This window comes from Pan troglodytes, chromosome 5, assembly GCF_028858775.2.
Source record: "Pan troglodytes isolate AG18354 chromosome 5, NHGRI_mPanTro3-v2.0_pri, whole genome shotgun sequence".
NCBI lineage: Eukaryota > Metazoa > Chordata > Mammalia > Primates > Hominidae > Pan > Pan troglodytes.
This window is the reverse complement of record NC_072403.2, coordinates 34513972-34528482: the sequence shown is the minus strand read 5'-3', so window position 1 is coordinate 34528482 and position 14511 is coordinate 34513972. Positions and strand designations below refer to the sequence as shown.

General features: G+C 36.6%; 1 protein-coding gene across 3 annotated transcripts in view; it reads left to right on the top strand.

Moving 5' to 3' along the window:
• The window catches only part of SCAND3 (SCAN domain containing 3), a 46767-nt gene extending 42435 nt beyond the window's left edge, over positions 1–4332 (top strand). For all 3 annotated transcript variants that reach the window (XM_063812825.1, XM_063812824.1, XM_016955108.4), the window contains one exon: positions 229–4332. In XM_063812825.1, coding sequence (XP_063668895.1) covers positions 229–2145 — 1917 coding nt within the window. In that variant the 3' untranslated portion in view covers positions 2146–4332. The remainder of the gene's footprint in view (positions 1–228) is intronic.
• The last annotated feature ends 10179 nt before the right edge of the window (positions 4333–14511 follow it).

Genomic DNA, 14511 nt, shown 5'->3' with positions numbered 1-14511 from the left:
ACACAATAGGTCCCCATTACAACCTGTGATACTTTATGTTTCGTTTATCAGCCATAACCCAAAGATGTATAAAACTCTGAGAAAATATAGGCATTTATTTATTTTTATAACTTAACTTTAAAATAATTTTTTATTTTAATCAAATCTAGTTTTTAACTTGTGGTATAACACTGTTAGCTGAAGGAGGAAAGTAAAATTCATATTATTTACTTTTATTCCTAATTTCAGATGGCGAAACAAGCTTCACTGGACTTTTTTGTCAAGAAAAGACATGCCTTTTCTGAACACAGTAGTAGTAATAAAAGAAATGTTAACAATAGAAGTTATCCTGAAGAAGGGAAAACCAAAAGAGTTCATGCTAGTTTCACTCGGAAATATGATCCTTCATATATTGAGTTTGGTTTTGTAGCTGTAATTGATGGTGAAGTACTAAAACCACAGTGTATTATTTGTGGAGATGTACTGGCTAATGAAGCAATGAAACCATCAAAGCTTAAGCGACATTTATATTCAAAACATAAAGAAATAAGTTCACAACCAAAAGAATTCTTTGAAAGAAAGAGTAGTGAATTGAAAAGCCAACCAAAGCAGGTGTTCAACGTTTCTCATATAAACATTAGTGCTTTGCGGGCTTCATATAAAGTAGCACTTCCAGTTGCTAAGTCTAAAACACCATACACAATTGCTGAGACACTAGTGAAAGACTGCATCAAAGAAGTTTGCTTGGAAATGTTGGGTGAATCTGCAGCAAAGAAGGTAGCTCAGGTACCACTTTCCAATGACACCATAGCTCGACGTATTCAGGAACTGGCTAATGATATGGAAGATCAACTCATAGAACAAATAAAACTAGCAAAGTATTTTTCATTGCAACTTGATGAATGCAGAGATATTGCTAACATGATAATTCTTTTAGTCTATGTGAGGTTTGAACATGATGATGATATAAAGGAAGAGTTCTTTTTTTCAGCCTCTTTGCCTACAAACACAACTAGCTCAGAACTGTATGAAGCTGTAAAGAATTATATTGTTAACAAATGTGGTTTGGAATTTAAATTTTGTGTAGGAGTATGTTCTGATGGTGCAGCTTCAATGACAGGAAAACATTCTGAAGTGGTAACCCAGATTAAGGAACTTGCGCCAGAATGTAAAACAACACATTGCTTCATTCATCGAGAAAGTCTTGCTATGAAAAAAATATCAGCTGAACTAAATAGTGTACTTAATGATATAGTAAAAATTGTGAATTATATAAAATCTAATGCATTGAATTCAAGATTATTCTCTTTATTATGTGATAATATGGAAGCTGATCATAAGCAACTGTTACTGCATGCTGAGATACGGTGGTTATCACGGGGAAAAGTTCTGTCAAGAATGTTTGAAATACGAAATGAACTCTTAGTGTTTCTGCAAGGCAAGAAACCCATCTGGTCCCAACTTTTTAAAGATGTGAATTGGACAGCCAGACTTGCTTATTTGTCTGATATCTTCAGTATTTTTAATGATCTTAATGCTTCTATGCAAGGGAAGAATGCAACTTATTTTTCAATGGCAGATAAAGTTGAAGGACAAAAACAGAAGTTAGAAGCTTGGAAAAACAGAATTTCTACAGATTGTTATGACATGTTTCATAATTTAACAACAATTATCAATGAAGTAGGTAATGATCTTGATATTGCACATCTGCGAAAAGTTATCAGTGAACATCTTACAAATTTGTTAGAATGTTTTGAATTTTATTTTCCATCAAAAGAAGATCCACGCATAGGAAATCTGTGGATCCAAAATCCATTTCTTTCATCAAAAGATAACTTAAATTTAACTGTAACTCTACAGGATAAGTTGTTGAAGCTGGCTACCGATGAAGGATTGAAAATCAGTTTTGAAAATACAGCATCACTTCCTTCATTTTGGATAAAAGCTAAAAATGACTATCCTGAGCTTGCTGAGATTGCTTTAAAATCGCTGCTGCTTTTCCCCTCAACATACCTCTGTGAGACCGGATTCTCTACTTTAAGTGTTATTAAAACAAAACATAGAAACAGTTTAAATATACATTATCCCCTGAGGGTAGCATTGTCATCAATCCAACCTAGATTAGACAAATTAACAAGCAAGAAGCAAGCTCACTTATCACATTAAAAGCTTTAAATATTGATATGTAAGGTATTGGTTCAAAGTATGCATATAAGCATTGAGTGTGAGGAATTTGCTATTTCACTTTAAACTTTCTGTTTAGTTACAGTTATGGAAGTATGAAAAGTTATGAGTGAAACAGCAATTTTCTATATAAATTGCCTATATGTATATTTTCAATTAAGAATGTGTACAGTTTTTATAATTCTTTTATTTTTCCTCATATTTGTCGTATTTATTAAAATATAATTTTAAATCTGTTGATTCTAATATTAAAACATTTGATCTTATATTTTGTGTCTTCTTCTTGTATTTCATTAGCATGTTAAGATTGTAGGACAACTTCAGGATGGGAGATGGTTTCTTTGAAATAGACAAGGTCAGTGAAGGGAAGTGAATTCAAAGGGGTAGGCTTAGAATTCAAATGCAGGGGACAGGTCAGTAGGGTATGAAGTTTGTTAAACTGATCCAGAGTGGTTAGGTTGGAAGTTGATGTTGTTTGTTTTGTAGGTGCATGTTTAGACAAAGCGTGTGAGTAGGATGGAAGGGAACACTTATTTTGTAATGGTGTTATGGCCTTGGATTCATATTGATAAATTTTTTTTTTTTGAGGCAGGGTCTTGCTCTGTTGCCCAGGCTGGAGTGCATTGGTGCAATCTCTGCTCACTGCAACCTGTACCTCCTGGGTTCAAGTGATTCTCTTGCCTCAGTCTTCCGAGTAACTGAGATTACAGGCACCCACCACCATGCCTGGCTAATTTTTCTATTTATAGTAGAGATGGGGTTTCACCATGTTGGCCAGGCTCATCTTGAACTCCTGACATCAGATGACCCTCCCACCTCGGCCTCTCAAAGTGCTGGGATTACAGGCGTGACCTGCTGCGCCCGGCCGATAAATTCTGATTTCATAAGGATGGGCGATTGGGCCATACTGACAAGTTTATGTTAGGTGGTTTCTAGATTTTGCTAGAGCTGATTGCCTTTAAGGTGCTCTGGGACAAAGTCAGAAATTATTGGCACCTCAATTAGATTTAACAACCTCTATTTTGTTTGGAGATGATTCAGAAAAATGCCACAAATATCTGCTCTTGTGTCTGTGAACTCATTTAGAATAATCGAAAGCAAATTAGTCCGATAAAACAGGTTCTTTAGCATCAAAACATGACAGAATCCATGAAGAAAATATCTTTTCCTAGACAGGGTAGCAATTTACAGTAAGTGCTTCATTTCAAATAAATGTGATATTCAAAGTTGAGGAAAGGAAGGCTATTTAGTGATTCAGAATGTTACTAATAATTTAACCTTTTGGTAATGGAAGTTTCAAGGATCCTCCAAACCTTTGAAAGTAGAGGAAAGGTTCATATTTAGTCCTGAAACCTTAATTGGATTATGTTTTATTGTGTGTTTGTTTTAATCTTACAGCTTTTCAAAAACAAAAAACCTTATCATTGTGGATAGATTTAGAAGACAGTGGTTTAATTTCTCCCACTGACAAATTATATGCCCTCTTTCTTATCTGACCATATTCTAGAACTAAGGGATTTTAAAATGTTTTACAGTTTGTTTTATTGATTGAATAAAGTATTGTGTTTCCCATTTTTAATTTCAAAAGGCAATGTGGTGATTTTATATTTATTTCTATAAAAACTTAAAGTAGTCTGGAAGAAATTAAGAGGGAATTAAGAGTACATATTAAAAGAGAACTAAATTCCCTTACTTTCTCTCTAAGAAATATAAAGTATTGGATGTCTGAGATTGGTCCAAAGCCTTCTCATATACTTGAACAACTATTTTTATTTTTTTCTGCAAATGATTCAGTGCCAGGAGGCTAACTTGCTTTACCTTTTTTTTAAGACATAGGAATATTTGTCTTTCCTCCCTTACCTCCCTGTTTTATTGTCTCACTGTAAATTTTTTTAGGGCAACAGCTTTATTGAGATTTTTATTGAGATCATGAAATCTTACTGCCTATTCTTAACGTGAATTTGATGACTAGTTATTCTGTAGATAACCTGATTTTCTCTTCCTATTTTCTGCTTGTTTTGCAGCAAGTTCACATGTCTATAAATGTGGTATATGAATACAATGCAAAGGTATCTTTATTTGTGTATACTTACAACTACTGTATGCAGTACTGTTTATTTCCATCTATCATGTATATATTGTGCTGGTTTTAAAAAATTGTATTTATGTATAACAGGAGGTTGTGTTGGGCTTTTCCTATTACTCAAAGAACAGCAACTAGGGAGGAGTCAAAGACGGGTCAAGGGAACGCTAAGTACTTCACTTTTTAAAGAAATCTGACAATGACTAGAATCAGAAAACCCCACCACCCACTGCCTCCATGCACACACCCAGACCTAACTTGAAGGATGATTAAGAAGTGGTAGAACTAGCTCCCAAAATTGTGCTTTCTGCCAAGGGAATCACTGGTAGTGATTGAAGATGCCTTCAGGAAGGAGAGACTTGTATTTTATTTCCAGATTGGGTGTTAATTTAGGCAGCAAACTTGTTCATCTGCTTTCTGCCTACTTTATCAGGAAAATAAAAGGGAAGGTGGGGTGGGGAGGGGAGGCGATTAGACTTGCAGTAGTTCAGTCTGTAGTCTCAAAATTTGGGGTGGCAAAGATATGCAAGTTTCCTGTGGGTCAGGTGACACGAAGGAATGTAATTAATTCTGACCTCTCGGCTAGTGTCACATTCAGGAAAACTGTCCTTCAGCCTGGAGAACTCTCCAACAAAGCCTGTGGGCATTTATAGCTATGGACAGATGAAGGAGGTAAAAGCCATTATCTATCTATTTATATATTTGTGGGTAAGGCCCCCATAAATATCTTGGAGAATTCTCACATGGTCCCCATGAAAGAATGAGAAAGCTTGAATTCTGGGGCTTAGAGGGCAAATTACAAATTTACCCTTGGTACCCGTATGTGTGCGCGCGTGCACATATTTTGAAGTCTTTGGTCTAGCCCTGGTTTGAGGAAGCAGGATACAAGAGGGAATTGCAGCTAAGGGGCCTGATGGCCTTTGCAACCTTATACCCAGATTCCTCTATATTACCCCAGCCACCTGGATGAAAGACCACTTCTCCTTCAGCTCTGCTGGTGAGAAACTTGAGAAAGAACCAAAGTGAGGGGAAACCCAGGGTGGGGCTTTTATGGCAGAGAAAGGAGGGTAGAGATTACTTGAGTGATCTCAGTGGTGCAGTCAAACTCTGGGGTTTTGGAGTTTGGCTGTTCTGGTTTGGCTGGCTGCTTAGATATTTCAAAGACAAAAGAATCTTGAGTCAGGTTCTAAAAGGATCCCTGTTAGAAAGTGTCCCTTCTCTGATATATGGCTGTGTACTTTCTGCAGTGAATCTCTCCTGAATAACTCCCAGAATGTCTTTGCCAGTGTTCACCAAGATAGAAAGATTGCGAAAGTTTCAAACATTATACAATTAGAAATTATTATGATAAAGAATAAGACATTTATTTACTGGTTCAAATAACATACTGTGTGCTTTGTATTCTGACATATGTGTGTTAAATTGAATTTATGATCAATTTGTTATGATTGAGAGTTATAGGAGTTATAGTTGTTTTAATAATCAAACCTTCGGCTCATTAAAATTATATAAAAGTGAAAAGCCTGAGGTTGTTATGGATTGCATGACTTCTTTTTTTTTCTTTTTTTTTTTGAGATGGAATCTCACTCTGTTGCCCAGGCTGGAGTGCAATGGCATGTTCTCGGCTCACTGCAACCTCCATCTCCCGGGTTCAAGCGATTCTCTTGCCTCAGCCTCTAGAGTAGCTGGGACTACAGGCATGCGCCACCAAACAGGCTAATTTTTGTATTTTTAGTAAAGACAGGGCTTCACCATATTGGCCAGGTTGGTCTCGAACTCCTGACCTGGTGATCTGCCCGCCTCAGCCTCCCAAAGTGTTGGGGTTACAGGCATGAGCCACCATGCCCGGCTGGATTGCATGACTTTTAAGAGTTTATGCTGAAATAATGATGTGCTTTATTTTAGGATTTAAATGCAAATGAATTTGTGGCTGAAATCTCTTTGGGAGAGCAAATTTTTCAAATTGCCATTTTCTTCTTCCACTTGAAAGCAGAAAAACCTTCTTTCAGTTGATTTGAGGAACCAAAACTGAACTCAGAGTGACAGGAGCACAAAGAAATGCAAGATGATGTAGGTTGGAAAAAGATGGCCAGAACAGAAGCTGGTTCATAAAGATAAACCAAGTTGAGGAGTTTAGCCATAATCCTGGGGGCACTGGGAAGTCAATAAAAGATTGATAAGTAGAAGATGACTTGAGTTACATTTTAGCAAAGCTTTTCCAGGTACAATGTAAAAAATAGATTGGAATGCTGAAGGACAGCAGGACACTAGGAAGAATTTTGTAATGGAATAGATTTATGATAATGGTGTGAACTGAATAAATGGGAGTAGGGATTCAAGAAAGTGGATATAAGGGAGGAGACCACCCCTCATATTGTCCTATGCCCAATTTCTGCCTCCAAAGAAAGAAGTAAAAACTAAAAGGCAGAAATGAAATCCACAAGCAGACAGCCCAGTGCCACACCTTGGGCCTGGTAGTTAAAGATCAACCCCTGACCTAATCGGTTATGCTATCTATAGATTACAGAAATTGCATAGAAAAGCACTGTGAAAATCCCTGTCCTGTTCTGTTCTGTTCTAATTACCGGTGCAGGCAGCCCCCAGTCACGTACCCTCTGCTTGCTCAATCGATCATGACCCTCTCACACGCACCCCCTTAGAGCTGTGAGCCCTTGAAAGGGACAGGAATTCCTCACTCCGGGAGCTTGGTGGTTGGAGATGTGAGTCTTGCTGAAGCTCCCGGCCGAATAAAGCCCTTCCTTCTACAACTCGGTGTCTGAGGGGTTTTGTCTGCAGCTTGTCCTGCTACAGACATATCTGAAAGGCTCCATATTATAAAGGTGCCGGTTAGCAATTGTATTGAAAATACCAGTAGAGGCCAAGTGAAGTAGCTCACACCTGTAATCCCAGCACTTTGAGAGGCTGAGGCAGGAGGATCACTTGTGCCCAGGAGTTTGAGACTAGAGTGAGATATGATTGTGTCACTGTACTCCAGCTTGGGCTACAGAGCAAGATCCTGTCTATCCCTCAAATTTTTTAAATTAAAAATATTTTAAAGATAAAATAAATATGTAGTAGGATGGGTCGCAGACAAAACCTCTCAGACACCGGATTTAGGAAGTAAGAGGCTTTATTCGGCCGGAAGCATCAGCAGACTTGCGTCTCAAGAACAGAACTCCCTGAAGAAAAAGTTCCTGGCCTTTGTAAGGGCTTACAACTTTAAGGGGTCCACGTGAAAGGGTCATGATTGATTATGCAAGCGTGGGCTACCTGACTGAGGGCTATATGCATCAGTGGTGAGGGCTAGCAGAACAGAACAGAAAGTTTCACAATGCTTCTCCATACAATGTCTGGAATCGACCAGAGCTTAACCGCACATGCGGTTAGGGTGGGGGTTAATCTTTTACATTCAGGCCTGGTCAGTGGCGTCAGTCAGTCTGGCCACTGACCCTACTTCTGTTATTTTTCAGCTTTTACTTCCTCCTTTGCAACTCTACCACAGGAGGCAGAGGGAAAATCCAAGGAAAATGTTCTCTTTCCTCAAATACACCAATAGAGGTTTCATACTATGCTACAACTGTGTCTAAAATAAGAGCAAAGGTCAATACTTGCTTAGAGACATTTAAAAACAAAAACAGGAGAAAATTTGCATTATCAGATAACAAAACTTATTATAAAGCTATAGTGCTTAAGACATGATATTAAGACAGCAATTGATAAACCATTAGAACAGAATAGGGAATCCAGAAACAATCTTGTGGGTATAAGGAAACTTGGTATATAGCAGAACTTTGCTCCTCAGTGAGGAAGAGAAAAAATTGATGGTCCATTTAGAAGAAAATGAAATTGGATCCCTGCATTCTAAATATTTTAGACTTAAATGTGAAAGTCAAAGCTATAAAACTTTTTGAAGAGAAAGTGGGAGAATGCGTTTTTGAACCTGAAGAAGGAAATAGTTTCTTATGATGCAAAAACACAAACTATAAAAAAGAAATCTAGCTGTATTAAAATGATTAACTTCTGCCTACCATAAGACACCATCAAATGTGAAACCATTAATCAAAACTGGAGTGTATATCTGCAACACATATGCTTGACAAAGGATTATTATTGAGAATATAAAGAATTACTATAAATCAATGAGAAAAAACAAGCAACTAAATAGAAAAATTAGCAAAATAGGCACTTCAAAAAGAAAAAGTCTGTATGCCCAACAGACATATAAAAATATATTTGAAACCAGGTTGGGTGTGGCGGCACATGCCTGTAATCCCAGCACTTTGGGAAGCCGAGGAGGGTAGATCACCTGAGGTCAGGAGTTTGAGACCAGAGTGGCCAACATGACGAAACCCCATCTCTACTAAAAATACAAAAATTAGCCGTGCGTGGTGGCACACGCCTGTAGTCCCAGCTGAGGCTGAGGCAGGAGAATCGCTTGAACCCAGGAGGTGGAGGTTGCAGTGATCCTGGGCAACAGAGTAAGACTCCATCTCAAAAAATAAAAAGATATTCAAAATAATTTGTAATCATAGAAATACATATTTAAATTACAATTACACTCACCAGACTGACCCAAATTAAAGTATCAAGTGTTGGCAAGAATGTGAATCAAACTCAAGCTCTTATACTCTGAATTTTATGTACATGTTGGTACAAGCATTTTAGGAAACAATATGACATTATCTGGTAAAGTTGAAGATGTGCATGCCCTACAATCTTTCAAATCCACTCTTAATTACATGCATTGTGAGGAGCCATGTCTTTGAGTGTTTATAACATCAATATATAACCCATATTGGGAACAACCCAAATGTTTATTCACAAGACAGTTGTAATATATTTATTCAACAACTAAAATTTGTACTATATTCAACAACTAGAATACAGTAGCAAAAATGAATGCTTACTGAGAATCTTGGGGGGTAATGAAGTGGACTATATCTTGATTAAGTAGTGGGTATATATATATGTAAATGCATATATGTTAAAAATCATCAAAGTATATAAAATGGGTGCATTTATTCTGTGTAAATTATACCTCAATAAAGTCAACTTTAAAAATAAATGACCTACATTTACATGCATCAACATGGATTAAATTTAACAATACAATATTGAGAAAGAAAACCAAGTTGCAGAAGAATCACAAATATTGTACCATTTATATTAAAAAACTTTATTAAAATTTTATATATGTGAAGAAACTAAACAGCATAAATTAGAGATGCTACGTGGTAAAACTATAAAGCAAGAGAAAGCCCACAAAATACAAAGAGAGAATTTTGGATAGGGATTATCTCTCTTGGGTGACAGAAGAAGGGAGGGATTGTGATTTTGGCAGAGCCACTAAGGTCATATTGTTTCTTAACATGCGTCGGGGGAACAAGGATGTTCAGCTTATTATTTTTTGTAAATGGCTTATAAATATGTTATAAATATTATTTTATATGTTTTTGAAGTTTAAAATATAAAGGAATTAAATATAAATCTGACAAAATTATGCTGAAAGCAGAATAGAAAGAATAAAAAATAATGAAAGAAGTGAAGTTATCAAGGAGAAACCAAAGTGTTCCAATATCTGCTCCTAAGGAGAGAACAGGGAGAAGTAATTGTCAAGATAAAGGATAAGAACATTCTAGAATTGATCAAAGTAGTTTAAACCATGAACACATATTTTATGTCACAAGATAAAGTGGTCTGAACATTATTTCAATGGCCAAGAAATGTATGTCAGCAGGGACAGAGTGTTTTTGTCCTGTTTTCTCTTCCTTCCTCCATCTGTCGGCCTTTGCCCTCAGGTTCATCATTGGAGGTCACAAGTGGGCTTTGTCACCCGCAGTGTTAGCTACTCACAAAACAGTAATTAAGAATGGGAGTGTCATGAGGCAAAAGAGCTTTTTCTTGGAACTCTCTTCCATCAATTAGGAAAAGTCTTTTTTAAAAATCTCTAGCAGATTCCCCCTTCAGCTAAGTAGCCTTAATTGCCTCACATAATTTACCCTACACATGTTTACTTAAGGGGAATAAGATTGCCATAAAAAATACCTTAGAAAAATCATGATTCACCCCCTATGCCAGGGTACTTTACCATGCAGTAGGAACCCTGTTTCCAAGAAGAGTAGAAAATAGCTCTCGGGTTGGCAACCCTCAGTGTCTGTCAACATTGATAAATATGAGGGCAAACATTTTCTGGATACTTGCTGGAAAGAGTAAATTTTTACAGCCTTTCAGGAGGATGATTTAGAAATAAGTATAGAAAAGTTTAAAAACAGTTGGCCAACTATAATTGTTAGAATTATATAATATATATACAAATCTAATTATGAGATTAAAACATTAGGATAGTTTATATTAGTCTAAGACAGAGAAGGAAACCATCTAGACAGGCCAACTTTAGAGGAACTGCTTACTCAAGTAGTGTTTCTTTCATATATTTAAATACTAAGCAATCCTAATAATAAAGATTTAGATGCATTTTCTTCCATGAGAAGCTGGTCAAAATATTGTGTTGACTGGGACAAAGAGATTATAAAACAGTTTACATAGTACAATCTTAATTTGGAAATTGTATTCTATGTGTATTAAGAATATCTGAAAAGTTATTTCCCAAAAATGACAACAGTGCAAATCAAGACTGAGGTAGTAGAGTTTGCAAAATCATTAAGTGATGGATGGGTCTAATGAATATACATTTATAGGCTTAAAATACTCTAATTCAGCCAGGTGCTGTGGCTCACACCTGTAATCCCAGAACTTTGGGAGGCTGAGGCAGGCAGATCATGAGGTCAGGAAATCGAGACCATCCTGGTGAAACCTCGTCTCTACTAAAAATACAATATTTAGCTGGGTGTGGTGTTGTATGCCTGTAGTCCCAGCTACTTAGGAGGCTGAGGCAGGAGAATTGCTTGAACCTGGGAGGCGGAGGCTGCTGTGAGTCCAGATCACACCACTGCACTCCAGCCTGGGCAACAGGTCGAGACTCTGTCTCAAAAAAAAAAAAAAAAAAAAAAAAAAAAACTGTAATTCAACTTTGATTAAAATAAAATTTACTTTTAAAACTATAATTACAATGAGTTTAAAAATCTTGAAAGTGAAAGATAATTGTTGACTCAAGTGCTTTTGAAAAAACAGTCATTTATAAAAACACTCTTTGTTATAAAGAAAGGGGAGAAGTTAGGGAAATATTTATATCCTAATTGTCACAAAAGTATAGTGCATTTACCAGGTGAGGTTAAAGTCATACTTAAGTTTTATGTATATAGTCCTCATGAAATTTAATTTCTGGCTAACTTATTTGCTGAGATGAACAAGAAGTTTTTATGTAAAATTTAAAGATTTTAATATTAATTGCCTTCAGTATTTGTTAGTAAAATGTTTTATCACAGGAAACTGTGTTTGTTAAGGATACATGTTAAAGAATTTTGAGATTTTTCCTTAAAGTTATAAATTATGCTTTTTTCATGAATTTCCATGCTAATCCTGGTTAACTAACCTTCTACGAACTTACTGATAGTAGTATAATTAATTTTACTATATACAAAACCAAAAATTATCTTGTGGGTTAGGAAAAGTATACTGTCTAAACCCTTGACATAAATACTGATCTTTCATTTTTTAAAGGAGAAGAAAATTTTCTTTGTGTTGAAAGAGGATAAGCTGAAACAAGTGTCACAGAGATGAAAATCTACTTCACAAAGAAAATATCTGTAATTATATGTATAAGTGATCTCTTTTTAAAAGCTTCAAAATATCTGCTTTTTTAACATGGATACTTCCATCATACCAGCATAAGAATTTTGCCTCGTCCTTATGATGGCCTATATTTTACCTCAGTGCAGTTATAGTTGCTATTTCACTGATTTGGGATCAGAGAACAAGGGAGGAATTGATAGAAGACAGTAATCTTGGCCAGGAGCAGTGGCTCATTCCTGTAATCCCAGCACTTTGGGAGGTTGAGGCAGGTGGATCACAAGGTCAGGAGTTCAAGACCAGCCTGGCCAAGGTGGTGAAACCCTGTCTCTACTAAAAATACAAAAATTAGCCAGGCGTGTTTGGTGGGCGCCTATAATCCTAGCTACTCGGGAGGTTGAGGCAGAGGACTGGAATTGCTTGAACCCGGGAGGCAGAGGTTGCAGTGAGCTGAGGTCGCACCATTGCACTCCAGCCTGGGCGACATAGCAAGACAGCAAGACTCCATCTCAAAAAAAAAAAAAAAAGAAGAAGAAGAAGAAGGTAACCTTTTTCTGACTCGATGAGTTTGGAGCGTTTGCTGGGAAATTCAGGTCTCCAACCAGAGTCTACATCATGAGTTTGGAGCTAGGGTGAAAATTTTTGGTTAGCATGAAACTGAATAAAATAATCTAAGAGAGAATGTATGAAGTGATAGAAGAAATATTCTAGGATCAAACACTTGGTAACACCACATATAAGGTTCAGACAGAAAAAGAGGACTCAAAAAAAAAAAAAAGATACAGAGAAGAAAATGGTAAGAAGTCAGAAGACAGCTGGGAAGTAATAATTTAATGGTAGCCATGAAATGAGAGACATGCATGTGAGTAATTGTCAACCATAAAAAATCCTTGATAAGATAAAATCTTGGTAAGATGGGTCTAAAGGGAACTTGGACAGCCTCTTCAGCAATTCTCCTGCCCTTCTCCTGGGAACCCTTATTTTCTCCTACGTACCCCAGCCACATCCTCTTGGATACTTTGGCAAGTACCTTGATCTTACACAAATCCACCGACCTGACCAGAATTGATTGTTTCATGTTGCACAGCTGATATAAGCTAGGCTTGTGATGGACTTTCAAGGATTTTGGATGTGAGGGCAAATAAAAGGATCAGCATACATTCTGTCTCTTGGCTTAAGTCAAGATGTAAAGCTTGAGAGTTTCTTTTTCATGTTAAGACAGCGATTCTGTAGAGAGTACAGAATAGAGATAATTCAAGAGACAGAGTAAAGCCAACTTGCAGAAGGAAGTAGATATAATAGAAAGCCCTTGACATCACTAGAGTTCCAGGTTTCAATTGTCACCAAGAATCAGCTATATTCTTGTTCTTTCCAAAGTTCAATTATTTGAATTTTCCTTGGATTCTATCAATAGGACCTAGTAAATTCTCCTTTTTGCTTAAGCTAGTTCAGGATTTGTGCCATTTGATACCATAAGTTTTAATTAACACAGTTTATCAATTTGGTAAAAACAGAGGTCATTGATTACTCTGTTCAATTCAAAGTGGTTTCAGTGGAGTAGTAGAAATGAAAACATTACAGTGAATCGAATTATTAAGAAGTAAGAAAGAGGTAACAGCTAGTGTAGACAGATTTTAGCTTTGTTCATTTCCTTAATAAATATTTATTGGGGGCTTACTGTATGACTTTACCAGGGATAAAGATGAATCAAAAGATGAGTATGATATAGTCTTCTATTCAAGAAACTCTCAGCCTTTTGAAGGAAGCTGATAAGAAGGTATTTTCAATGCAGTGTATAAGAGTATGGCTCAGAGAGGAAGGGGAGAGAGAGAGAATGACAGGAAGAGACTGGAGACAGAAATAGGGGTTACTGATGGATTTAGACTTCAAGGAGGCAAGTAAAAATAGAGTTAAAATCACAAGTGGACAGATTTACCTAGATGATGAAAAAGGACCTTCTTTTGAAAAAGGAAGTCTGAGTCTAAGATGGCATTTAAAAAAAAAAAAAGGAAAAAAGGAAAAGGAGGGAAGCAAGGATACTTGGAATCCACTGAGGATCACTTTAGAGACTATATTCTCTGCAAAAGTTGCTGTGGTAATTAATCCTACTTTTATGTCTTATGAAATGGCTGTTCCTCTTCCTAAATAAACTGTCCTCAATCCTGTGAGCACTTCTACCCAGGTAGCTTGCCTGGTTATGTGCAAAGGGAAGGAGAGAGCAGAAAACAAATACTTCCTAATATTCCAATACTGAAAACCAGGAATAACTTTTTCATATTCACATGACAGTATACTGTCACTAAGAGCAGAATCTCATACTTTCCTCTACACCATCTATCACATTAGTAGCAATACCATTCAGTAAGCACTCAACAAAAATTTAATCTAGTGATATCCTGTGGATTAAAAAAATTTAAGTAATACTGGTGGAATGAATGCCCCTTCTCAGAAATCCTTGTCTTTGCTGCCAACTTCCTATCCAGATGTTAGAGCTCAATTATCTGTGTGGAAATGGGTAGAGACCAAGGAATGGGGTGACGAGGGTCACAAATACACTGTTTCAATAGGATCATGAT